General features: G+C 42.2%; 1 protein-coding gene across 1 annotated transcript in view; it reads left to right on the forward strand.

Annotated features, from left to right (window-relative positions):
- ADAM12 (ADAM metallopeptidase domain 12) overlaps window positions 1-26,696 on the forward strand; it is a 165,163-nt gene that overhangs the window by 93,404 nt on the left and 45,063 nt on the right. The window contains exons 5-10 of the mRNA XM_027903075.1: window positions 8,747-8,930; window positions 13,272-13,337; window positions 14,179-14,250; window positions 15,581-15,750; window positions 16,888-16,972; window positions 21,504-21,652. Of these exons, the coding sequence (XP_027758876.1) occupies window positions 8,747-8,930; window positions 13,272-13,337; window positions 14,179-14,250; window positions 15,581-15,750; window positions 16,888-16,972; window positions 21,504-21,652 (726 nt within the window). The remainder of the gene's footprint in view (window positions 1-8,746; window positions 8,931-13,271; window positions 13,338-14,178; window positions 14,251-15,580; window positions 15,751-16,887; window positions 16,973-21,503; window positions 21,653-26,696) is intronic.

Genomic DNA, 26,696 nt, shown 5'->3' on the forward strand with positions numbered 1-26,696 from the left:
TGCTCAGCAGTAGTCAAAGAAGCAAAAAGTATTCACATGAATTACTGAGGCAGAAAAAGAAGATAAAACAAGACCCCCTCATTACCACTTTATAAATCCATAGGGTACCCATGTCTTGAATTCTGCAGGCAGCTCTTGTTTTCCCCTCCCCATCCCCATCTCAAAAAAGGAAGAGGCATTATATCCAGAAGAGGTACAGAGAAGGGCGAAAATTATGATCAAAGGTAGGGAACAGCTTTTATCCAAGGATGGAAAATAGACTAGGATTTGTCACTTTTGAAAGGAGATGACGGAGGAAAGGTGCAGGATGAATGTCACGCTGAAGAGGGGACGATTACTGAATGTTTTTCATAGCCTCAAAATTAGGAGACATCAAATGGAACTTACGAGCAAAGGAAAGTACTTTTTTTTATTCTCCACATAATGAAGCTCTGGATCTCACTGTCACAGGTGGGTGTCAATGCAAAAAGTATCAGTATATTCGAAAAAGATGAGACAATTTGGGAAGGGAAGCTCTGCTATGTTCTTATATCTCACCTCTGAATATCTGCTGTTGGCCAAGGCCAGAGATGAGGTGCTGAGCTGGAGGAACTTAGCTCTGACCTACTGCAACCATCAAGGTCTCCCTCATGGTGCAACCACATGGTTGAGCTTTTGAGATGTGTTATTAGGTTGTAAACATGATGTGATTACCCTGTGATGAGGAAGAATCAAGTGTGAAACCTGAAAACTAAGACAAGTTTTACAAATTTACATTTATTAGGCAGAGAGGGGTGGGAGATGAGAGAGTAGGTTTGGCTCTCTCACACACAGGCACACAGGTATTCCAACTCTGTTACAGCCTCCCAGACACAACATTCAAGCTCCTCGTTTCACACAGGAGTACAATGGCATAAATACTTGGATTGACACTGATAGCTGCCTAAAATGCAGGTTAGAGGAGAATATAATCATGCCATAATCTGTATCCTGCTGGCTTCTCTGGGGAAGGAAGGGCTGAATGGCAGAGAGGAGACAGTAAATGCTGAACACAGGGAATGGGAACAATGGGTAATCAGCATTTCTGGTGCCTCCATATGGATAAGAAAGCCAATTAGACTGTCAAGGCTTGTGGGAAGGTGAAGGTATCTCAAAGTCAAGTCCGTTTCCTTCCTGTCCCCAAGAAATACCCTCCTGTTTATCTAGCCTGGAGGCCCTTCAAGTTTTTAGCAAATAATTCTGGCCTGTGGCCACCACTCACATCTTCTGTGATAAAATTGTTTAGACTTGAATGATTTTTCCCTCATTGCTTTCTCTGTGAGTGCAAAATGCAGCAAACACAGGGAAAACTGCAGCACAAACCCCCGTAGTCCAGGGGCTGGCAGAGGACTCTGGCACGGGAATGTGCAGCTACAAAGGCATCTGCAGTGACCTCTTGTTGTGGGGGAGCTTGGGACGTGCTCTCAGAAACGCCTCAGTAGTTTAAAAAGATAAATCTTGCAGGAAGCCTTTTCGTTCTGAAACATCGAAAATGTGTTTGAACGGCCTAAGAATCCCTCAGAGGCGCCCAATTCCTGGATAATAAACCCACTCAGACACTCAAAGAGCACTCAGTCGTTGTCCAGCCTCACCAGCAGCTGCAAGAGTCTGTGCCCACAGTGACAGGGATGGGATAAGGCCCCAGAAGGGAATAGATGCTCATTTTTACTGGGATTCCACAGTGATGGTACATGAGGCTGCCAATACCAGAGCCATCCATTTTTCAAATGGTCTGGCTGAACTCACTGTATCCCAGACACAGTCAGCTGAACAGGGCATTTAAATGTGACACTCCAGACATCAGCTACTTTAAAAAGGAAAGGAAGTAGGAAACCAGTGAGGAAAAAAAAAAAAAAAAGTATAAATTCCTCCTGAGTTCTCAAGCATAATTTCCCCATGGAAGGGGAGATTTCATCCAAAAGTTAAGTTGGGAGAAAATCACAGTTGAGAAAAGCACTGGTTTGGCTGTGTGTGCTTTTCCTCCCCAATTTCCTAAGAGCTTTTAGCTCACATAAACATCCCACACAGTTTGTAATTTATCTGACCGTGAGACTACTAGAGGATTTTGAGCTTAGCATTAAAACCCATTCAGTTGCTGGGGTTTCATAGCTCCTGAGTGCTGCCTGTTGGAGGGGTGAACAGCTCCTGGATCACCATCACCTCTGGGATCAGCATGTCCATCCTGTGACCACTGTGTGCACTCTGTCCCCACGTGCACAGGGATCTCTGCTGCTGCAAGGACAGGCATGGCTGATGATCCTACCTGGCTGTTTGAGCCTCTCCCTTCTCCACCCAGTCTGGGTCTGGCACTTAATGTGATGTGCAAGTTTGAATCAACCACGCTGTTTCCTGCACAGAGCTATAAAACTTGCTCACTAAATTGACACCAAGGTCAGCATCTCTTTCCTCCTTCATTTTTCTCTGCTCCTCTTGGTCTGGTTTGTCACCCTCCCAGCTGAACCCACATGTAACACTTTCCGTGACAGCAAACTTGTTGTTTCTTGCAACACAAATGCTGGGCATGAGGTTGCATTTTTATCACCTTCCATTTGAGTAACTCCTTGCTTAAATTCCAGGCGTCAGAGTTGCAGACCAATCTGCATTCCCTCTGCACAGATCTGTCTTGCACTGAGAAAGGATTGAGTGTGTGCTACAGCAGTCTCTGGCCATGACCACGTTTGAGACACTGTGCTAGAGAATATATTTCCAGGTTAATGAAAGGCATTGGATGGGAAATAAACAAAACCAACATGTGAGTAATGATGTGTCTGTGTGAGAACACCACCACCACTCCTGCAATACGTAAAAACAACAATGCTACTGCTCTCACCTCTCTTTGAGACGTTACCCTTCGTTGCTTTGGGTCAGGTTGGTTATTTTAATGGAATCTGGCTGTGCAGTGTTGAAGGTAGAGGGTTTATTTGTCTGTTGTGTTGTGCTCTTCACCAATAGATAATTATTTTTTTGGTTACTAAAATTTACCCCTTTTTAAAGGTGAGGAGCTGATGCAGAAGAGGTGACTTGCCTTTCCAGGGGTAGTGATGGAGACAGGAGTACTTCTGCCTCTAGAGTCTGTATTTCCCGGTCCTTTAAAGTTAAAGAATGACCAGACCATTTGGAAAATATCTAAATATCAGCTATCCCATTAGGAAAACAGTCAATAGATCATCTTGCTCATTTATCCCACTCGTATTCATCTGCAACTTATTAAAACGGCCTAAAAGTGAAGTTTTCGTTCACCACTTCATTTTTCTTCCTCTTTTGTTTGTTTGCCTGCTTACTTGCCTGGGAATTTGTTAGACAAAGTCCCGAGAATGAAGAATGTGGAAGAAAAATAAACAAAAAAAATGCCCTCTCACTGTGTGGATCCCCTCCTGACACGGTGCCTGCAGAGAAACCCTGCAGGGAGGGATTGCTGCACCACGAGCACCGTGAGAACAGCACTCCAGGGCCACAAGGCTTCAGCTCTGCTACCTCTCCACCTAAAACTCCTTGAAATCCGTGGCACAGCTGTGGGATCAGCCCCTTTCCTTTTGAAGCTGTGGCATTAAATGGGCAGTGAGGATCCTGCAGATTTTCAGGTGGCACGTGAGCACTGCAAGGTTCCACTGGGCCTGTGAGTGTGTGGCGTGTGAGCACGAGAGCCCTCTAATTAATTCCTTGCAAACCGAGAGCATTCCTCTTCCAGTGGTGATAGAGGTTTTTATTATTATTGTTTAGAAATGAGTAGAACTGTGAGCTTCATTAAAACCAAATGTTTAATTGTACTTGTGGATCTCAGGTTTATCGATTGACTTAACTTCCCCTGGATAGTGCAGCAGAATAATATATAATAGTTTCATATAATGCTGTTTTAGCCAAGTTTTACTTCAGCATCACAATTTCTCAGACAAGTATGTGTTGATGGTTTATGTTGGCAGGGCCTTTGCTTCTGCTGACAAGTTGGAAAAGAAAAATCCCATTTATATTTTGAGATTTCCTAAAGCCTGTTGATTTATGAAATATGGCTGGTCTTGCTTTAGCCTTTGTTTTGGTTTTAATTTTTAAGAGAGAAAAGAAAAGGATATCACATTTGACTTTATCGACAGTTTAAATAGTGGAATTATTCCATTAAAATTACATTTCCCTGATTGAGAGATTCCTGGCGAGTTAAACAGCAATTAATAGCAGACTAATTATATAAGTTATGTTTTAATTTCTTTTTCTTTGAGATGGAGAGAGTTCTCCCATCTCACAGACACGTTCCCCATGTGTCCTTATAAGGGAGTACAAGAGGCAAAGACCAACTACTTGTCCATGTCCAGAGCTGACCATCAGCAACGTGGATGTGTGGTTGGTTTGGTGCTGACCCTCAGACATGAGCACGAACCAAACCCTGTTGAGAGGCAGAGTAAAAAATTAGCTCAGGCTCAAGACCACACTGGAGCTGCTTCCAGTTGGCTTGGAGCCTGTGAACCACTGTCTGGACATGCTGCATGGTATAAAGATTTTTTTTCCTCCCTCTCTGCTACCAGTGATGGAAAAGACAGAGTGATAGGCTTAGGTAGGGTTTGGATTGTCTCCTTTGTTTCCTGCTCAGCTCATTTGCAAGATCTTTCTGACTTCCCAGCATTAGTTAGGTTTGGGATTGGGGAAATCTCAGATGGCACGAATTAGACACCTGGAGACCAAAAACTGAATACTTTATAGTGCATTTTTTTTCCCAAATATTCATAAACTTGGGAATTCTGGTAGGTTTTTTTTGCCTGGTAGAAATGCCACAGATTTGAATAAAAGTTGGTCTTAAAGACCATCCACTTCTTGAGTCCTCACAGGATGCTGGAGCTCCTTTGGGCTTCCTTGTATGATTTTTGGAATTTTCTGTACTTACTATTTGTCACATTGGAACACCTTATATTATTTAGCAATAATACTTCCTGAAAAACAGAAAAGTTGTACCATCTTGCACTTTGGGGGCTGTAGGATGACCCAGACACGTGGGAGAACTGTGTTCAAGAGGGAGGCAGAACTGGTGAAGGAGTAACAGAGGCTTCTTTGAAACACCAGACAAAAGTGGAGGGAAAGAGTAGTTATGGATTTATTTTATTTGCATCAAATTCTTAGCACTGAATGAGTGGGAGATTTTTTTTTTTGGTTCAGGCCAAAGAAAGAAAGAAAGAAACCGTAGCTTTTGACTAGTTACATTTTTAAGGTGCTGTACTTGGCACTGGTCAGTGGGGGGAAAACGCAATTGTAGGAAAAGAAAATGAGTCAAAACCAGAGAGCTGGCCAAGAAAGTTCATATTTGATATTCATTATCTTATTACAGATGGTCACAAGCCAAGTGCTGATATCCTGTAGGCAGCACTCAAGGGATAAGTGTGCCTTAAATAAAAAGTATGTTTGCCTTTATGCCGAATCTGCAGATTTTCTTTACCATGGGAGTGCTCCACATGCAAAGGTGGAACTGTCCTCAAAGGCTCATGCTTGGGGTGGAAGTCAGACAGCCCTGAGTCTGATGTGCTCGGTAAAAACACAAATTAATCACTGTTATGTGATCATTTGTCCATATCTTCTTCAGCTAAAGAAAATGAGGGGTAAAGAAATGGTTATTTAGTTGTTTTAGGCAATAATTGGGTATTCAAGGGATACTTTGGAAACTTGACATTGATGTGGCACGTTTTGGATATGAACTCCTGAAAACAAGATGCTGGCTTTAAAATAGAGGGGAAAAAAAAGGTAGAAAGAACTCTATCCAGTAAAAGAATACTTCTAAGTCTCTCCCTTCCTGGTGTGTTTATAACTAAAGAAAATTATTTAAGTCTCTAGTTTTTAAGGGGAACGTTCTAAGAAGTATAAGTTTAATGTTAAAATAAAAGTCTTCATGGTTTTATATTGGTTATAGTACAGGGCTGGCCCATTTCAAACAGTGACTAATGGACTCCTGCCTCCAGTGCTCATTGCAGCTGCCTCCAAAATTAAATGATTAATTGCACAAGGCAAAGACAGCAATCCTTATTTGATTGTGCTGATTACAGAGTTGCTGGTTATTGGAGTAAAGGGAATATATTGTCCTAGTTTCCTAAATTCTCCAAGGAACAAGGCAGGTCTGATAATAATTTAGAAGTGTGGGGTGTAAGGTTACTCAAATCAGGGGTGACCTTCTCAGAGGTCTCTCGTATGTCATGGATGCTCTTTGTATCCTGGCTGGAAGCTGCAAAGGCCCTGTGATAAATCAGTCCTGCTTTTCCAGCTGTGATCCATCACCCACAGCCTGCTGTGTGATGGCTGAGGAATATATCTTACCTGATCTGCCACGGGTGCTGAGGAAGCTAGAAATGAATTATCAGCCTTGGTTCACATCACTAAATGCTGTTGTACAGACTTAAATATCACGGCTTTCCAGTCTTCTTTTTTCTCTTGGGCTTTTAGCTCTCCTAGTAACGGTGGAATGCTTGTGTGTTGGTTTGGTTGAACTGGTGTTAATGATGTTCTGTAGCAAGATTGTGCAGCTTGGAATGAATATTGCAGTCAACTGGTTAGGAGACCAAAGACTTTGAGTTTCTTCATCGTATCTTGGAATAACTAAGGCAGCTTTTTCCCAATAACATTGCTTTCTATCTTTAAATCAGTCTTTATCATATCATTAGCCTGCTTCTTTTTTTTTTAGCTTTCTGCAAAAGCATTGTGTAGTGACATGTATTGATCTCCAAATGGTTGTAGTATCTTACCTTTGTTTCAACACAGACAGAAATAAGAAGGGTAGGCACTTCTAATACACCTAAAAAGACACACTAATAAAATACAGCCAGTTTTGGGCTGAAAATGGTTGCTGTTTATTAGCATATAAAAGGTTCGTGGAGTTCCAGGTAGGTCCATTGTAATTACTGCTGCTGAACCTTTGCCAGTGCTTAAGGGTTCAAAACCTTCCTAATTTAAAGACAGGGAAGAGATTAATAATGAAGTGTAGTGGCCAGTGTAGTGTCTAATTGATAAACTTTTACAACACTTCACAAAAAAATGTTTATCCATAGTTTAGTAAAGAGAAATTGGTTTTAAAGAGGGTTTTTATATAGTCACACAGGTACCCTACAAAACCTGATGTCCAGCTCCATGTAGGAATTATGTAGGACCCTCCTGTGTGGCTGACAGAATGTGGTCAGGATGCAAGTCAGGCACAGAATGGTAAATTCCTTCCTTACTTAGTAATTTCTACCTGAGCCTTGTCTGCAAACCTACTTCATGCCTTCTAATGCTGTGCCAGTCCTGATGTACAGGAGTTTTCTTACTTTGGGGTCTACAGTTGCAGTTATAATTAGTCAGTCCAGAGATCTTGCTGGAGAGGATCTTACTTTGTGTCACATGGTACCAGAAATCCTATTCTAGCATGGGCAGGCCATGGACTCCCACACTGCTCTGTGTTTGCTGTGCTGGGCTGAACGAGCAGCTTCCTTAGAACTGGAAAGGTCATGGAATCACAGAATGGTTTGGGGTGGGAGGGACCTGAAGACCATCCAGTCCCACCCCTGCCATGGGCAGGGACACCTTCCAGTATCCCAGGTTGCTCCAAGCCCCGTCCAACCTGACCTTGGACACTTCCAGGGATGGGGCAGCCACAGCTTCTCTGGGCAACCTCTGGCAGGGCCTCACCATCCTCACAAGGAAGAATTCCTTCCCAATATCCCATCTAACCCTGCCCTCTGGCAGTGGGAAGCCATTCCCCCTTGTCCTGTCCCTTAAGGCCTTCTCCAGCTCTCTTGGAGTCCGTTCAGGCATTGGAAGGGGGTCTGAGTTCTCCCTGGAGCCTCCTCTTCTCCAGGCTGAGCAGCCCCAGCTGTCTCAGACTGTCACATACCCAATCTTTTGTCAGCTTTGTTTTGCTGTAGCATCTTAGACTAACAGGCCAGGACCCAGCACAAGAACCAAAAAATGTCTTTTTTATTTGGTGAGTTGTCTGGAGCATACAGGGGGAGAGGTTTTTGGGTTAGGAGGCAGCACATAAAACCCAGAATTGCTACATGTCCTAAGTTCTTCCACATCTTTCTTGGATCACCGCCTTGTCTCTCTTCCTAACCCCTCTTTCCTCTTTTCAGCATAAAGTAGTGCAGCAAGAGCTCTGTCATGGATGGAAAATCTGAGACCCTCAGAGAGCAGGTGCTATTGCTGTCAAAATTATTATTTTGGGCAGTAAAATGAGTTAAACAGCGATCCACTGTTAATATATCTGAGCTTCCCTCTGCTGCCCCGCTGTGCAATATTTAATAACCGCTCTGACACCACGATGCCTCTTTCATCTGGCAGAGCCAATGCTCCCATCAGTGTTTGGTCTAAAGGTGTAATGCTCACTGCAGACCATAATGGATGGTTTCAGGCTGTGCTTTTCCTTACAAAGGCATTTCTCCAGGCTTTTGTTCGGTCCCATTTGCCACGGGACCTCGAAAGCACGGGCTCCATGACTCCCTCAGCAGTGGCAGTGCATCACCAGGAGGATGGAAAACAAATAAAACACAAATATAATTTTGCTCTGCAGTGCAGCACTTCAGAAGAGACAAATTTTCCGTGAGCCATTGCTTCTTTTAAAGTATAGTGTGCTGCAATGACAAATATACAGCTTTGATGTTTCCTGCTCCGCTCGACCATGATATTGTAAATCAGCGTTTTGCTCTCTCATACTCCATCATTATTAAATCTGTTGTAACTTTGTTGTAGTTCCAAACCATGCATCTTACTCTGCTCTCCTCTGTCCCAGGGGAATTATTGTGTTTGGAAACAAAAGCTACATTCTGGAGCCATTAGAAGGTGCTACAAGCGAACACAAGATCTACCGAGCAGAGAGTTTGAAAATAGCCCCAGGATCTTGTGGCCACCAGCTGGACATCTCTGCCATGAGAGCTGATGACAGTGACACATCACACCATTCTCAAGCTGGCAGGGTAGGTGGATGATGCACTTTTATGTGTCTGGTTGGTTGAGTACATTTCTGGCAGCGTTTCCATATTGCTGCCCGTTAAAACTCTGTTACAAAGAGTCTCTGCTGAGCAAACCATGAACCCACATCATCAGCTGTGGGTGTCATCTGCTTAAGTGCAGGCTTGAAATTACTTGTTAAAGCTTTATTATTTTTTCCCATTCTACATGCATAACTTGCTTTTTACTTTCTTTTCAACATAGTATTTTCACCATATTATGGTAATATATTTTGTTTCTTGCATGATTATAACCAGAATTTAAGACCCCCTAAGAGTACTGAACAGTGTCTGGAAAAGCTCTTGCCCACCGAAGGTGGTGGAGGAGAACATGAGAGCTGTGATGCTTTGCTAATATCAGCTTTTGAAACGTTACCTTCTGGTAGGAAAACCTTTCATGCAGACAAAACAAATTCTCACCATATTATTTTACAGATGTATTATTGCAGTTGCTTTTGTGGTAGGCAGAAGTGCACTTCATGTGAAATGCTAATGGAAACTGGAGAAAATTAAATGAGCTAAAAACCAGGAAGAGGAAATGCTGCAATAAGTTTGTCTGTATATTGGATGAGGACTGTAGAAAAGGCTGCTTTAGGTGTTCAGAAATTATATAACGATACAAATCTGCCCTCAGCATTTATTAAATGTCACATATGGGAATTTGTACTTGCATGTGGGACTAAGTCTCTACATCAGGTTAGCTGTTAAGGAAAGCAACCTAAACTACATCCCTAGACATTATTTTTGTAGTAGAATTATTTTACATTTGAGGAATATTAAATATTACATCTAAAGTATTAGCCTTTGCATACACAGTTTTAAGAATTAAATGCATTCCTAAAAATATCTGTAGGTTGAAAGTATTGGAAAAGTACTTTTCATAACTTCATTATAACTGTATTAAGGTTTCCCTGAATTCTTTGTGACTTCTGACTGAATTTCACTGAAGTAATCAGTGCAACACTGAAATAAAATGTGTGCACGTAACAAACTGATATAGCCAAAGCAATTTATTATCACCCTTATGGTTCTCACATTTTGTTGATGGCTTCAGCTACATCCCAGACTTCACTTTGAATATCTGAAAACTATTTTTGCTGTGGTTCAGTGGGCATAATTACAAAACCTGTCAACAGTCACATCATATGGATAGGTACAATATACATAATGAGTGTCTTGGATACGCTTCTAATGTAGGAATTTCGAAAGTTGTCAAATGTAATGTGTGGAGTGAGTTTTCATATTTCAGTGTTGTCATCAGCTAAGCAGACTGCCAGGACACACTGAATAAAGATGACCTGCAAAGTAGGGAGACACAAGGCTGCTCCAAACTCCACAGGGTGACAGAACTAAGCAGAAATCAAGTCTTAAGTTCAGGGGGAGATTTTTGTTCACTGCTTTCCCCTGACTCTTCACTTAACTACCTACACTTACTGAGCAGAGCTGAAATGTGAGATCAGTGTATCACAAAGTCAGTCTAACCTTTGGGTTAGATGTAAGTGCAGATAAATGACGGGACACGCAGCAGACTCAGCTTCCCAGATCCAAACATGAGCCTCAACAGAGCGATTCAGGTGATGCACAGATGTCTTGCAGACACGTTTTGCCCCACTGGAGCCGGGGCACTATAAATACTGGATCATTTCATGACTCAGTGGACCCTCAAATTGCAGCAGGGAGTGCGTTTTCCAGTTGAGTTCCATTGAGATAGGATCTTACAGAGAGCAAGGCCAATGTGCAGGATAGTCCCTGCAGTGTGGAATTTTCTCTGTAGCCACAAAAAGCCGTGGTGATGGTGCTGGTGGGCACAGATGGGTTGTTTGGGACAAGTGGCTCACAGAGAACGAGAGAGGCTGCACCACTGCAGTGTGAACCCAAGCCATGCTAATTCCCAGGCAGTGAGGCTTGAGGAATGGCTGCAGCTGCATGGGATAGCAGTTTTGTGGTAGAATCAGGTGTGGTAGAAGCAGGGGAGAAAGATGACAGTCAGTGGAACAAAGCACATTGTCTCCCATCTGTACATCTGTCACGGCTTTATTATTGACTCTTCATTTCAGTTCTGAGGGATTAGCTCAGGCAGAGGGCTGTGCATTGGTGCAGCTGGCTGCAGAGAGCAAGCTGAAAAAGGTCATAATTGGGTATATTTTATAAATAAATATTGTATCCTAGGAAGGCACATAGCCTTTGGGTAAATCTCGGGAACAGACTTGTTATGCAAGGCAGTCACCAGAGGTTTATGTGATGATACAGTGCTAGCCAGTTTCTCTGCAGCAAACTCTCTCCAGTCCAGACAGTTTTACTCTTGGTAAGAAGTAAATGTTTTAAACTGACTGATGTAACAGAGCTTTTTCTGTATCTTTGTACTTGGATTTTCCTGTGTCATTTTCTCTTCTTCATTTGGAAGAGGGTGGGAGGCACCTTGGGCGTTCATCTCTCTTCAGGACCTTGTAATAAATTTCAGGACAATGTTAGACTTCAGTGCCTGAGAGATCAATTCCACAAACCACACCCACGTGGTCATTTGCCTTATGTGACATCTCACTGGTGTCTGATGTATTTTGCAGGGAATAACTTGTCCAGAGAAGCTGTGGCTGCCCCATCCCTGGAAGTGTCCAAGGCCAGGTTGGACAGGGCTTGGAGCAACCTGGGCTAGTGGAAGGTGTCCCTGCCCATGGCAGGGAGGTAGAACAAGATGGTTTTTAGGATCCCTTCCAACCCAAATCGTTCTGTGGCTCTATGAAACCGAGCTCTGCCAGAGCGTTGTAGGTTCTGCTGGAGTCTTCTGAGACATCACAGGTCCTTTGTACTGCACCTGTTGCTGTTCCAGGAGCAGCAGGAGGGGACAAACTGACTTCTTGATGTCCTGGTTTCCAGCCAGCTCATCAGCAGGCACTGCTGCTGCCCCGTGTGGCAGACGAGGCAGGGCCATGTGCACACACCACGACCCCGTGGAGGTGACAGTGGGCTCCAGCAGAGCACAACAAAGGGACAGAGAACCCAAACACCAGAAGCTGTGAGAGCATCTACCTCAGCTCGTTTGACAGACCCCCTGATAAGTGCAATCCTATGAGGGGTTTGTATCCTTGATGTTTAGTTCATTAACAATAGCTTTTACTCCTCTCTCTGTTCATAAACACCATCCAAATGGAATTTAACACGTTCCCAGTTATTGCAGTTGGAAGGCTGTGTAAGGCTGTTAAATATGAGTTTAAAAATCAGTTACCAAAGATTACACTGTTCACTTTCCTCTAAACACGAGGTTTCTTGTCAAACATCCAAAGTCATTAATCTGCAGATAACAAAGATAATGTGAAGCAAACTTTGTGAAATTTGGCTGGAAAGCGATGTCCAACACTGGCTGAGCTTAGGGGTTCACACAGTTTGCCTTGGAACAGTTTTCTTTGGAAAGCTCTGGTCATGTTTTAGGTTACAGAACACTGGTTTAGTTCAAGACATCGTGGTCAGTAGTAGGTCAGACATCTGCTTAAGCCCCTTAAGTTCTGGCACGAAGATCAGATATTCTGCTGAGATCTCTTTTCCCTAACTGTCTTATTCCAGACACATGACAGAATAGATGCTCAGCTGCTGTAAATCAAAACTTTTACAGGCATTAATAGGTCACTAAAATTTAGGGTAGCAGAGGATCTTTGCTATGGTTTGTACTGTTGCAAAATCATTTCACTTTCTTCACTGCATTTTTTTTTTAAGCTAAACATCCTGATTTTTTCAGATCTGCATTTAGAACTGCAAGTGTCACGACCAGCTCTTTTATATGAACATGCAGATCCAAAATTCAATGTATGCCTTCCATTTTTAGAGTATTAATTTGCTTCCTCAGACACTGACAGTTGGTTCTGCTTTTTTTTCTGTGGTTTTTATTCCTGGGTTTTTCTTCCTACATAATTTATCAGTTGACCTCTTGACCTCTTCTCTGCTTCACTCAGTATCCCTTTATCTCTCATTTTTCTTAGTAGCCAGTTTGTCTATTGTAGGAAATGTTTGTTAGAAGTTATCTCATCACTTCTTGAAGTGTGCCTTGCAAACAGCAAAGGTCTTTCTGCTAGAGGTGATATTCTCCTGCGAGGAAAGATAACTCAGACATTTCAACTGCAGAAAGCTGCTTTCTGTGATCAGATCCTGGGGGTTTTTTTGTAAGTAAGGAAAAATTCCAGGAGGAGAAGGAATACAACACAAATTCATGTGTAGGGAAACCTTTGGAAATCCGAGATGTTGTGTATCTCCTCTTGCAAGCACTTTGTTGTACTGAGGCTGAAAACAAAATACAATTTTCATGATTTTTTTTGACAGTACAAGAGGGAGACTCTGAAGACAACAAAGTATGTGGAGCTTGTTATTGTGGCAGATAATCGGGAGGTAAGCAACTTAAAAGTAAAAAGCTATGGGAAGCCTCGGGAGGAAATGGTTAACTCAGATCAGTTACCATGGTGCTGCAAGTAATGTGCTTCAGCCAATAATATGATGGTTTTCAGAAGTAAATAATTTTCCCTCACTAGGGCTAAGCAATGGAAGGAATTATTAAGACAGGACAGTACTGAGTCAATTGTAAAATGTCTTGTAATACTTCATGGAATTTGACTCAAGTAACAGGGATATCTGTCAATAATGAACAAGAGCCAAATATTAATTCATTGTCCAGGGTCTCCTTGAGCAAGTGAAGTCTTCACTGCCATTCCCTCTGCCCTCAGTGGGGCTGGCAGTGCTTTTGAAGCAGCACTTCACCATCACAGTTCATGGAACACGCCTGACTGGCTGATGGTTTGCACACACAGCTTCAAAGCCAGGACAAAGCATTGGCTGTACAAATGTTCCCATGAGCTGAATGGTAAAGATCTAAATCTTGGTTTGAATTATGTTTGCTCCTTAATTTTATTTTTTTTGTGTGTGTGTGTTCTTGAACACTGCTAGAAGTGCACACCCACTAAGAGGAGAGTGTTTTTCCCAAAACATCACTCCCTAAAAGATCCCTATGTAAGATTTAGAGGTTTTAAAACCTTTCCTTGAGATCCAAAGTCCTATCCTGTAGCTTTTGCTTTTTCTGAGGCAGACTGTGTTCCCATGAATCCAACAGGAGTCTGCTGATGGTTTTTTCACCCTGTAATTCCCAAACACCCCTGATGTGGTGGCGGAGTAAGGTGGCTTTTGGGGGAAACTGTGGTATCTGTGCTGCTGGTACATTAATCCTTTACATTCCAAGTTTCAGAGACAAGGCAAAGATGTGGAAAAAATCAAACAGAGGCTGATAGAAATTGCAAACTACGTTGATAAGGTAGGAATATGAGGATTGTTTCACTTTTTTCCAACCTTACTATACTTTCTGAGGGGTGTTGCTGGGAAACCTGTGTTTCTTCAAGTAGTAAATTAAGAAAGACACCGTGCTCAGATCAGCAACTTTCACAACCTTGTCCACTCACCCTTTCAGGGAGCTAACCCTGCAGCTTTCCTAGTACTCCAGTGTTTCAGAGCAATGTTTTTCTCCAACCAGTAAAATCAAAAGAGTAAATTTAAACCTTTTGTATGCCCTTGAATATACTAAGCCATGAGCTCTGCTCTGCTGCGATGGGATGCATGGATCTGTGCAAGCAGTGTTCCTAAAGAGAGGCACAATTTAGAGCTAGGATTTTTTTTCACTTTGGAAGAGGATAGGGATGATCATCTATGAGACAGCCTGTAGAAAATAAGAGGATCATTTTAAGGAGAAATTTGGAGAAGAAAGTCCTTTGCAGCAACAAAGGAAGGTCCAACTGTAACAGGTCCAACAAAGGACCTGTGAAGACACAGCTAATAAGATGTAGAAATCAAGTAAAAGATCAGAATTAAGAATATGCAGTGTTTAAGGAAGCAGAAGTTGATGGCTCTTACTGAGATCAATAAGAGACATACATTGGATTCTTTTTTATTCTGAAGTAATTTCTTGACAGTAAAGGCTAAGAGTCCTCTACGGTGGTTTTTGAGCAAATTAGAATTTATTGGGCCATAGGGCCAGAAAACATTAGGAGTCCAGTAGTGAAATTATAACTGAGAGAGTCCTAATTTACCTGAGAACTTATCAAGTGCTACTTCAAGGGCAATAGCTCAAGGAGAAGCATTCCTGATTAAAAACAAGCTGCTGAAGACACCTCTACCTCATCCATAATCGTCTGGCTGACTTATTACCGGAGGACAGGTGTTTATATGTTACCTGCTCAAAACTAATTTTGCATGTTGCAATATATTCTTTCTTTCATGCTTAATTGATGCTCAGCAAATGTCTCTGTTATCCAAGCGACTGTAGTGCATAGAAACAAGACAGAGATCTAGTGTGTGTTTTTCTCAGCCTGTCAGCCAAATCTGGGCTTGATCGATTCGGGAATCCTTCTCCACATTATTCTCACATTAGGATTGTTATCTCAGCTCTGCTGCTAACGTTGGCTCCCCTCTGCAAGGCATGGAAATGCTTTGTCTGAGTACGTCCTGTCAGGTGTTCGCTTTTGCCCCGGGAGAAGAGGCTGTTTTAACCTCCACAAGAAAGGTTCATGATGTTTCTGTTGAAATACTGTGATCCAGTGTGATCTGAAATGCTTTTTAGAGATGGGTTTCTGTTTTTCTTTCCTCACCAGTTCTACAGGTCACTAAACATCCGGGTAGCCCTGGTCGGAGTGGAAGTCTGGAATGACATGGATAAGTGCTCTATTTCTCAAGACCCTTTCACCAGCCTTCATGAGTTCCTGGACTGGAGAAAGCTGAAGCTGCTACCTCGTAAACCCCACGACAATGCCCAGCTCATAAGGTAGGTTTGGCACCGTGTTTGATCCCGGGATTTTGGTGATTGGGGAATAGATGTGCTCAGTTTCCCCTCTGCAAACATCAAACATGAAAATGCTTTGCAGGGCCCTTCAGCAGATGAATTCCCTTGCCCAGCTCTGCAAGGAGCTCTGCCCTGTCGCTCAAAGCCTGTCCTGCACACCACTCCTGGGGAACAGTAGATGTGTAATAAGCTGCTAAACACTCAGCAATTTACAAGCAGTTTAAACTGGGCTCAGCCTAAATTGTTACTGAAAAAGGCAGTCCTGCCATCGCCCAAATGTTGAGTTAAAAGGCCTCTGTAAGAAACCTTTTTCTTAGTGGAAAGACTTCAGTAAACATCAAAATGCAGCCTAAACTGGACTTTCATTTGAATTTGTGACTTGGAAATTAAATCATATCCATATCTTATCCTGCTGCTGGTTCTTGAATTAAAGTAGTCGAGTAAAGGTCCCTGCCAACCCAAACCAGTCTATGATTCTATGAAAGCAAAAACACCCTTGGAAAAAAAAAAGTAAGAAGAAACCCTCTTTCTTTATTCAGGTATTATTTTGATCAATTAACTATTCTTTATATTAAACAGATAAACATATCTGATGTCTTAGTAATTAAAAGGAATTCTTTACTTCTTACATTAACTGTGTAAGAATAAATTGAGCTCCTCCAAACTGCCTCTCCTGAGATATTTGATGGCTCTCTGTGTATAAGAATACTTGGTTTGGAATTATTACACTCTAGGCTGTGTATCAAAACAAGTAGCACACAAACTTCCCACTGCATTACAATAACCCTTTTTTTTGCTGGAGACATCATTTTTATGTTTGTATTTCTACTCCCAGCTTCAGAAAGGGGAAAAAAAGAAAGGCAAGGAGAGTCCTGTTAGAGCAGTAAACCCAAAGAACAGTGATCAGATGGATGTTCCTCATAGCAGGGATGCTGTTTTTATCAGTACAGGGAGCTTTTATTGTTTTAAACCTGCAAATTTGAGGAGCTGACACATTTGAAATGGGATGCTTGTTTGAAATGGACAGAAACATGGGACTGGAAATAACAGGGAGGTATCTTGGCACTGAATAGTGATCCTGTGGTTCTTCCTCTCCTCTCCTCTCCCACCCTCCTGCAGCGGGGTGTACTTCCAAGGGACCACCATTGGCATGGCACCCATCATGAGCATGTGCACTGCAGAGCAGTCTGGAGGAGTTGTCATGGTAAGTGGTAAGAGCACAGCACTCCAAACAGGCCCAACTGGTGTGACACCGTATCAGGTTTTATGGAACTGCATCCTGAAGCGGAACATCAGCCCACTCTGTCCTGATTTCAATCCTGGTATTGTTTATATCTCCATTCAGATTGCTTGTAAATGATAGTTTCCCTAGTGAAAAAAATCAAAATATTGCATTAAAATACAGCATGACTTCCTTGCAAGGGGTTTATACTCCCAGTTGTCATCGAATCAGGTGCTGAGGTGCCGGCAAGGATGAGAACCAGAAGATCTATTTGTTGTACACTTGGGTATACTTGTGTTACAGGCAACAACAGTCTGTCCTGAATCTTTTATTATATTGATTTTATTCTATATTTATAGAGTTTCCTGCGTTAGGCTTTATTTTCCATCTCTGCAGCAGTGGTTTTATTGCATTGCCAGGCAGCAGGAACAAGCCATGGCAGCATTTATTCCACCTGAGCCTCTCACAGACTGTTACTGGCAAGGCTGTTGTCAGATGTTAGACACGATGAACATGCCACTATGCACCTTAGTCAATATTTGGAAAGAGTTCTGGAGTATTTTCTTTCAGAATTTTAATTTTTCTTTACTTTAAACAGGTTTTTTTGTGCTAAGGTGGGCGGGAAGGAGTTTTAATTAACCTTTACAATAGAAGTACTTAAAATAAAATGGGTTGTGGACTCCCTAAACCCCCCTTAGGTACTGTCTGAGCTCAGTTTGCACCTGAGAAAACACCCTTGTGTTTTCTGCAGCTCCCTTGGGACTTGCAGCACCCCAGGTGATGTGGGGGTGGGTCTCTCCAGCTCTGCTGGACACCTGGGCTGCAGATCCTCCATAAATGAGGTGGAGGCTCAGGAACACGCAACGCTTGGCACTTGCATGGTCCTAAAGGTCCCGGTTCTTCAGAGCTTCCTGGGCTGAGCTGGTTCCAAAGCTCAGCTTTTGCCTCAAGGCAATCCATTTGGCAGGGTAATCCCAGAGATACCATCCCTTGAAGCTCCTGCATTTCCTTCCTTCTTAACTAGCACCCAGGGAGATGACAGGGAGGCTGAGGTGCAGGAGAGATGGAAACAAATCATATGATTTGAGAAGTCATATCAAAACTGTGGAAGAGACAAAGGTTTCAGGCTCTTGGTGGCTTTGGAAACTGAGTCTCTAATTGGTGTTTGTAACAGTTATTCACTGGGTACCTGGGTGAGAGGTGCAAAAGGAAAAAGAGGAAAAGAGGGATTAAAAAAGGTAGGTCTCCCAGTGCACTTCCAAGTCTTGGTAAAGGCATATAAGAGGCAAACAGCCCCATTTTATCCATTTCACTCTCAGGGCTGCAGTCACTGCTTTGACTTTATCTGCAGTCAGAGATGACCTTAATGATGAGTTTTTTGTCTCCTTTTAATTTTTGGCATAAACCTTAAAATGGTTGGACTCATGGGTCTTAAAGGTCTCTTCCAACCTAAACGATTCTGTGATTCTATGAAAAAATTAACAACTGTTAACCTGGGAAAGTGAGGTGCTCAAATGTATTTGTCCAACCTCATAATTCAGCAAACCCCTTACCCATCCCTCCCCAAACACTCAGCACCAACAGCTCCCACACTCTAAAAACTGTGCTGAAAGAAGAGACGAGAGATTGCATCAGAAATGACATTTGAATGCAAAATCTGGAGTCATTCTTGTCTGATCTGATTTTCCCGACTCTTTCTGCAGTCGGTCAGCTCTGCTGTATGATCTGAATTCCTCTGTCAGGCTGCCCATCTCTCCTTTTCTGTGGGGCTGAATTGTCCCAGTAGGTGACACATAGTGTCCCACTAATTTTAAGAGAAACTCAAAGTAGGGAGAGCAGTCATCGGAGGGGGAGAAGCTTTAACAAGACCATTATAATTTTATTTTACCGTGGTGGTTCTGTGGTATCATAGAAAGACCAAAGAGAACTTGATATTAAAGCAAGTCTTTGACACATGATTCAGTTGTCATTCTTCTGTTTCAGAAGTTTGCCTACTGAATTAATGGATTTAAAAGTAAAATTGCTGTATAAAAAAGAGGTAGACTGACTTTATACGTGGGCATTGAGTGATAGGACAAGGAGGAATGGTTTTAAATTAATAGAGGAGAGATTTAGATCAAATATTAGGAAGAAGTTCTTCCTGTGAGGGTGGGGAGGCCCTGGCACAGGTTGCCCAGAGAAGATGTGGCTGCCCCATCCCTGGAAGTGTCCAAGGCCAGGTTGGATGGGGCTTGGAGCAACCTGGGCTGGTGGGAGATGTCCCTGGATGTGGCAGAGGGGTGGAACAAGAGGACCCTTAAAATATCCCTTCCAACACAAACCAGTCTGTGATTCTTTGTCTCTATGACCTGAGTGAACAGGGAAAGTACCAGGACCAGAGTATTTTCCTGTTGTAGCTGTAGCTGACAGTGCTTTATTATTAGGATTTGATGTGAATCTCAGTGGGATGAAGCAGAGTTCAGCTGAAAGCAGCTGCATGTTTTGTGCAACAGCTTATAATGTCTTAACAGTGGATGGTTGCTTATTCAGTGGTTGTGAAACTGTTTGGTAACGACTTTTACTGCTCAAGTTAACTTTAAAAGACCCCGGTGGAATAAATCAAAGTCACATTGCTATTCATTTCTTTCGTCCTCGTGATGCTTAAACGGTCTCAGTATCAAATGGGACATGTCACTGTTTGTTTTGATACTCTTCATTTATGCTGTCTTCAAATAACCTCTTTTGCTGAGGCATCACATTCCTTCCTTTAAACACCCCCTCTAGAAGCTGATAAAATTGCATTCCAACTGGATCTGAGCAAGTAATGAGAACCTCATGGCTGTAATCATTGTTTGCCTCTTCAAGTCCCAAATTACATTTCACATCATTTATTGCTTTACTGCTGGAGTGGACCGTGTGAATTCTTGCCTTTATTTTTAATTGCCGGTTTTAGACTATTCAGATAAATATAATCTCTGTTCAGTAAGTAGAGAAGATTCTAGAAAAATAAAATCTGAGCTCAGTTTGCTGTCTGTCTGGGTGGCTCAGTGCTTAAGAGGAGTTTCTGTCTTGACCAGATAGCCTTCATCTCAAGACATCATCCAATGTAATTTACTGTCACCAGTAAATTATATGGAATTATTTCATTGTTTTCTTAATCTTTCTTCATGCACTTTTTTTCCAGTTGAATGAGAGCCTGTTCTCTTTTTATGACATCAGGTTCAATGACATTGAATTCTCTAAATATTCCTTAAATTACTGTGTACAAAGATAAATCCATCTGTATCTGAGCAGTACTTAGATAAGACATCTCCATATGTAGGCATGTGCAGGACAAACTCCCCTCAAAGTGGCTGTCACAAAGTTTTATATTAAAATTTTAAAACTCAGGAAGAAACTAAAAAGAGAAACTTTGCGTTTAGCAGAAAGAGCAGTGTCTTGTATTCTCTTTTTCATTTTATTTGCTGTTTGAGAAATGATTTACTTAAAAAAAATTTAGCCCAGACAGATGAAAGAAGAAACTCTTTAAATCTACCCCAAGTCATGTATTGAGGCCTCCATTAATACCTAGATAATGTTTCAGACACTTTTACCTGTCTTTTTAGTCTGGAGTTTTGCTTAGATGATACTAAAAGAGTTACTTAAAGTGAATGTATTCATACAGGCTTTTAGAGCAGGCAGCTGTACATAGTAATTCCATTTACTGACTGATAAATAGTGGATCATGCATTTATATTACATGTTTATGCCTTTAGGGAAAGCTTTCATGCAAGTACAGTGGATGTTTTTCCCTCAAGGAAAATGATCAATGTGGAAAGGTCTCTTAGTGGTTAAGCCAAAACATCACTTTGATCAGCAGCCTGTAATCAGATCATGAGGTGAATATCTCAGAAATAATTGCCCCAAAAATCAGCATTTCAACAAGGATTAACGCTGATATTTCAAATTGACACATGCAGCATTTAGAATATTTATTCATAATTTTTAGTAAGAGGCCAGGGAAGATTTTAACCTGCTTTGGCCTTTCGTTTTAATAAGGAGGTTTCCAAAGGTACTTGGTTTTTCTTTCAAAGCTTGTGAGATCTTGGACATTCTGATATTAAAGAAACAGGGTGAAGAATATTAAATTGACTGAGTGAAATCTCTTGCTGCATTTGTAATTAACCTCCTGACATGAAGGATCTTCTCACTTTCCCCTCGTCACACTCACCCTCACCCACAAATGATTATCCTTTGAAGCCCTAAGAAAGAGATGACTCAGATGTTCAGAGCTGCTCAGTGGTCTCAAATGTCCATTGTGCTGGGGAAACTGGGTGGCCAGACAGGTTATCCTGAAGGTCCCAATTTGCACTTGGTATTTAGTGGATGAATTTAAAACTGACTTGATTTTACAACAGAGTAACTGTAGCTAAGTTTATGAATCACAAGCAATAGGACCTTAGAGGGGGAATGTGTATTTTCAATTGGTTTTATATGTTAACTTGACTAATTCTCTTGTGGTGGTTTTTTGTTGGTTTATTTTTTTTTTTTTAAGGATCACTCTGAAAACCCTCTGGGTGCAGCAGTCACACTGGCTCATGAACTGGGGCACAATTTTGGGATGAATCATGACACGTTGGAGAGGGGCTGCAACTGCAAAGCATCCACTGATAAAGGGGGTTGCATCATGAACCCCTCGACTGGGTAAGTGCAAGGGTAGGACTGGCAACCCACAGTTACAGTGGGACACTTGTGGTTTCGTTTTGTGTCTCAGGAACACTGAAAGGTAAAAAAAGGAAAGACTTTCAGCACCTGTCAAACCTTCTCACAGTTATCCCCCTTAAGCTGAAACAATCAAATGTGTTATCAGAGAATAACATGTCCCACTGTACCTTCCCATTTACAGGTCACCAGTGTGAGAGACAAAAATGCTGTCAGCAAGTGGTTAATTAAAAAAAAAAAAACAAACTAGCCGCAGCCAAACAAAATCACAATTTCACCTTTTCTCATCTTGCCAGCTGAGGATCAGTCACCATAGGAAATGAGCAATATCCCAAGGCCAAGATTATGATGAGTGTGTAGGAAATATAGTAATGCAGGAAATACACTATTAGAATCTCTGCAAAGCCTTTGTCTCATGCAGGGAAGGTTTTCAGTTTTGCACAAGCTTTAGTTTTGCACAAGCTTTTCCATTTCATTGTGTAGCAGTTTTATCATGTGAGCAAATTAAACCTGTGAAGTCGGTGGGATTAGGGCTGTTCCATGGCCAGAGGGAGATCTTCCAAAAAAAGAGGTAAGACACTGTGGGAAATAAAGCCAGTGGACCTGTGGTCATCTGTCTGAGTGCTGGGCCAGGAACTGGACTCTGTGATTCTTGTGGGTCCCTTCCAACTCACGATATTCCACAATTCTCTGTGTCAGTATTGGCGGGTTGCTCTGCTGATGGTAAAGGCCCTATGTCAAGGGAGAAGGGAAGAGTTTTGTAGACACTAAAAGTCCAGGCACCCTGACCAGAGTGACCAGTGACAGTTTGCTTTCCTGTATTTCAAACTCCAGTTAGAAATGAAGGGTATGATGGATGAGTTATCATGTCCATATTCAGACTCGAACTGATAGGAATGAATTGGGTTAAGAGAGAATAGATTTACCAAAGCTCTCTGGTGCTCAGTGATGTAGGGCAAGAAAATGGTCTAGATGATCGTCTGATGCCTCTTCCAGCTCCAGTGTTCTCTGTGTGCAATTAAAGTTCAACTGTTGCTTAAAAACCTCTTCTGGGAAATGTGATTGGCTCAACCCCTGCCTTTTCCGAGACTGCATGTTTCTGGGAAAGAAGGGGAGCAATCTGGGAGAGGCCAGGGAGTGTTGGGCTGGATTGCTCCCCGCTGGTCAGCCCAACAGCAGCCTTGGCCTTCCTTCAAAGGCAAGCTGTCACTCTCCATCAGGGCTGAGAGAGGGACTCTGGCCAGAGGCCAAGCACAGCAAGTTAAGAGACAAACAAAAGAGAGAGTTGTGTGCGTGGAGGAGAATGGGAGCGATTTCCACAGTTTGGAAAAGGAAAATAGCTTGGCTCTTCTGAAACAATAGGTAGTAATTCTCGGTGTGGAATCGTGTTCTGCAGCGTGTCAGGGCTCATGTACCTACTGTGGGAACGAACTGAGGTTGGAAACAGGGCTCTGAGGTGAGGTGAGGTGATAACTGGTAAGCAGTGGGCAGACAGGACTGGGCTCTGAGCTCCTGGACGGTGCATCCCAGCTTTAGTCACCTCAGCTGAGTTACTGGTTCAGCATCCCGCTACTCCAGGGATGCTCTCAGGACAGAAATTTCTGGATGCTCTCAGAACTCACCTGCTGAAGGTGACATTAGAGAGCTCTTCCCTCGTTCTGCCCTCCCCATCTGAGTCCTTTGGGTGGATCTGAGCTGTCCTCAGTGTTGGATGTGCCGGTGCAGTCACCTGGCTCCGCATTGGCTCGGGGCAAGGGCAGAGCAAGGTTGTACCCACTCCGTGTATTCCTCAGGATACGAGGATTTGGATGTTTCATTCCTCATTCCTCCAGGCAGCTCAGCTCACCTGTTGGTGTTTGTGCAGGCTGTGCCTCCCTGTGCCCACCCCCAGCACCCCACAGTTTTGGGGAGGACGTGTCAGTCACGCTTTGTGAACACCTCATGGGATTTTTTACCAAACCTGTGCCCGGGGAAGAGTTGTGGCACTCACAGAGCTGAGCAGGCTGTCTTGTTTGCAGTGATTATTGATTTATAAATGGAAGCTTTAACACCAGGTTTATAGCCTCAGGCTTTACCTTCATACCGTGCTGTCGATCTGTAACAAACATTCCAGGAGAATACTTTGTGCCTTAAGCCAAACTGCACTTTACCCATTTAAAATTTACACTTTGCATATTTATTCACCCAGCATCTGACCAATAGCAGTATTCCTCTGAGCAGCATTAATCAAGGAACACTGAAGAGTTTTCCTCTCTGGAAGTATGTGTTTGTTAAGGGAAGTCCAAATGAATGCTCCCTACCTGAAATACACTCTTAAAATAGCAAAAAAAAAAAAAAAAAATCAAAACAAAGAGCATCCCAGGGAGGCCACATCCCTTCAGAGAGACAGCCTGCTCTCTCAGTCTACTCATTGCACTCACTCTGTGCTCTTTTGATTGTTTTAAGGTAGATAATGATGAGTGCATTAAAAAAAAGTCTTTGGGCTGAAGCTGCTGTAAGAAGCACTGAGAAGTCCTTATGTGAGACCTAAAAAGCACAGGAAACATCTAAGTTATAACAGAAAGGCTTCTGTGAATTTAGCTTTGGAGTCATTGGTGTGGTTGTGCAGCAAGAGGGGATGTTTTGAGGCTTTTTACTTAAATGGGATTTCATCCATTCTTGTAATTTCTTTCAGTTCTAATGTTTCAGTCTTTGAAGAGGTCTTGGAAATTACTTCATGGTGGGAAAAAAATCTCCAGGGATCACTGTGGTATTTAAACCCTGTTGGATCTCTCTTTTAATGAGCTTCCTATCGTTTTTACTCTTGAGAGATACCACCAAGATGTGTATCAGTTGTGTGTGAGCTACAGATGCCCAAAGACCTTCTACTTTAGCAAAATATATTTTTATGTCATGAAATGAGGTACAAAACTCCCAAAGTTTATGTCAATGCTGGACTTTCAGAGACTCAGAGTACTGGAGATTTGTGAGTCTTTATACAGAGATCAAAGTATCTGAAAACTAAGGGACAAGGCTGAGCCAGTGAGGCCGTTTCAGTATTCCACTTGTTTTCCAAATATCTCCCTAAAGTGTCCACTCCTAGGAATGAAAATATTCTTCCTGACAACTAGATAAATACAGCAGAGCTTTGATGCAACCCAAGGCATTGGTCTAGATTTATACCATTGCAACTATCAGCAGAATTTAGCACAGCAGAGCAAAATGCTGCCAATTAGCAGCGCTAGAGTATTTACTCATTATGGAAATGCACTTTTTTTTGTATCCTCCTTCATAAAACTGAGCACAGGTACCTCCATGGGGGTTGCAATCAGGTGAGTCGCCCCAAAGCAGTTGAAAGCTTAAGGGTTCAGAGATGCCTGATATTTTTTGCCAGCCATAAGGGAAACACAATTTTCGTAGTTAGTCTTCTCCCCTCCTCTAAAACCAAGGGTTGACACTTCCCCTCACCCACATCCCTGTGTCCTTGCCACTCCATATGAACTCTGCTTGTTCATATATAGATGATTCTTCAGCCAACTTATTATCAGGGAAGTGGAACACAGTGGAAACTTATTCTTCCTTCCCTCTTACAGAAAGTTCTCCTTGATATCTTTCCATTTCCTCCCTCCTAATTTAGGTGTTAATGAGAGACCAGGAATCCACTTCATACTGACCTGGGAGCTTCTCCTTAATGATTGTGATGGAGAAAAGATTCAATGAATTCAAAATAACTTAAAATAACAAATCCTTAGGAAAAGAAAATACTGTAAGGGCCGCTGTGTCAAGATGTGAAACAAGTGGTAGATATTTAAGAAGTGCAAAACTTGATGTGTGAGAGGGCTTGGCCATTGCTGTTTGTCTAAGAGAGTTCTAAAAGAAAGAATATCTCTGAGGCAACTCTTATTATAATCTAGATCCGCAGAGGACCAGTTTTTCCTCTGTTCCAGGAGCTCCAAGGAGTATTCTTGGAGCCCAGTGATGGCACGAAGAGTTAGGGGACAGAAAGCCACACAGGAAGGTCTGGGCCAGTCACATAAACAAGGAAGCAGCTTCTCTATGAGAGTTTCTCAACACAGCAACTCCCTTTTGTCATGTTCCTTTAGTGTGATGTTCTTTTTGAAAAGTCAAGAATGAATCGAACTCCTCCACGTCTGCCTGTTTTCCCCTCTTATTCTTATCTTGGATCTTGTGTTACCATTTCCATTCTCATAGCCAGGATTTGAAGTCACTCTGTCCTTCTGATTCAGTCAGGTTTTAAATTGAATTTAGTCAGATAAATATAACTGTGTTGCAGGGAAGTGGAGCTTGGGCTGTGCCACTGCTGGTGGAAATGCCCGCGTTTTGAGTAGTTGATGATCATAAGTGAGGGGAAAGGAGAAGGAAGATCAGTTCAACCTCTCAGATATAGATCATTCTTTTAGAGGATTTTTATGGAACTCTGCCTTATGGTAGAAGAGAACAGCTAATTTTGAGTAATTGCCTTTCAGAACACAATTTCCCTTTAATTATTTAGTTTTTAGAGGCCAGGTTTGGGGGAGGAGAATGATTAGAAACACAGAAAGAGCACAGAGTAGAAATCATACGTGGAAAAACACTGGTTCATTTACTGTTGTAATCTGGAGAGGACTTCTTTCTAACCACTCCAGAAAGTCCCTACTGTTATCAGTAGATTTTTAAGTAAAGTTAAAACCTTTATGTCAGAATTAAAGCAGATAGCCAATGGGAAACAGCATATTTGTGAATGACAGTGAGAGCAAAATGTGATCTGTTAACAATCAGCTGAGTGACAACCCCAAATTAAACTAATTGACTCCATCTAAGAACTGCTGAGGAGAAATGGGGACAAAGTAAAGATGGGAAGGACCATCTTTAGGTCCTTTAGGAACCACCTTTAGTAGGTGGACCACTTCCAGGTACCACTGAAAAAGAGCATTGGTACTCAGTAGATTTTAATTCCCTCCAGGAGCAATTAGATATTCTGCACTGAACACCAAGTACATCAGTTGTAATTAAGGCTAAATAAAATATTTAAGTGGAAACAGAGTGA

This window comes from Empidonax traillii, unplaced genomic scaffold (assembly GCF_003031625.1).
Source record: "Empidonax traillii isolate 1590-97213 ecotype Southwest subspecies unplaced genomic scaffold, ASM303162v1 scaffold929:size235512, whole genome shotgun sequence".
Classification (NCBI taxonomy): Eukaryota; Metazoa; Chordata; class Aves; order Passeriformes; family Tyrannidae; genus Empidonax; species Empidonax traillii.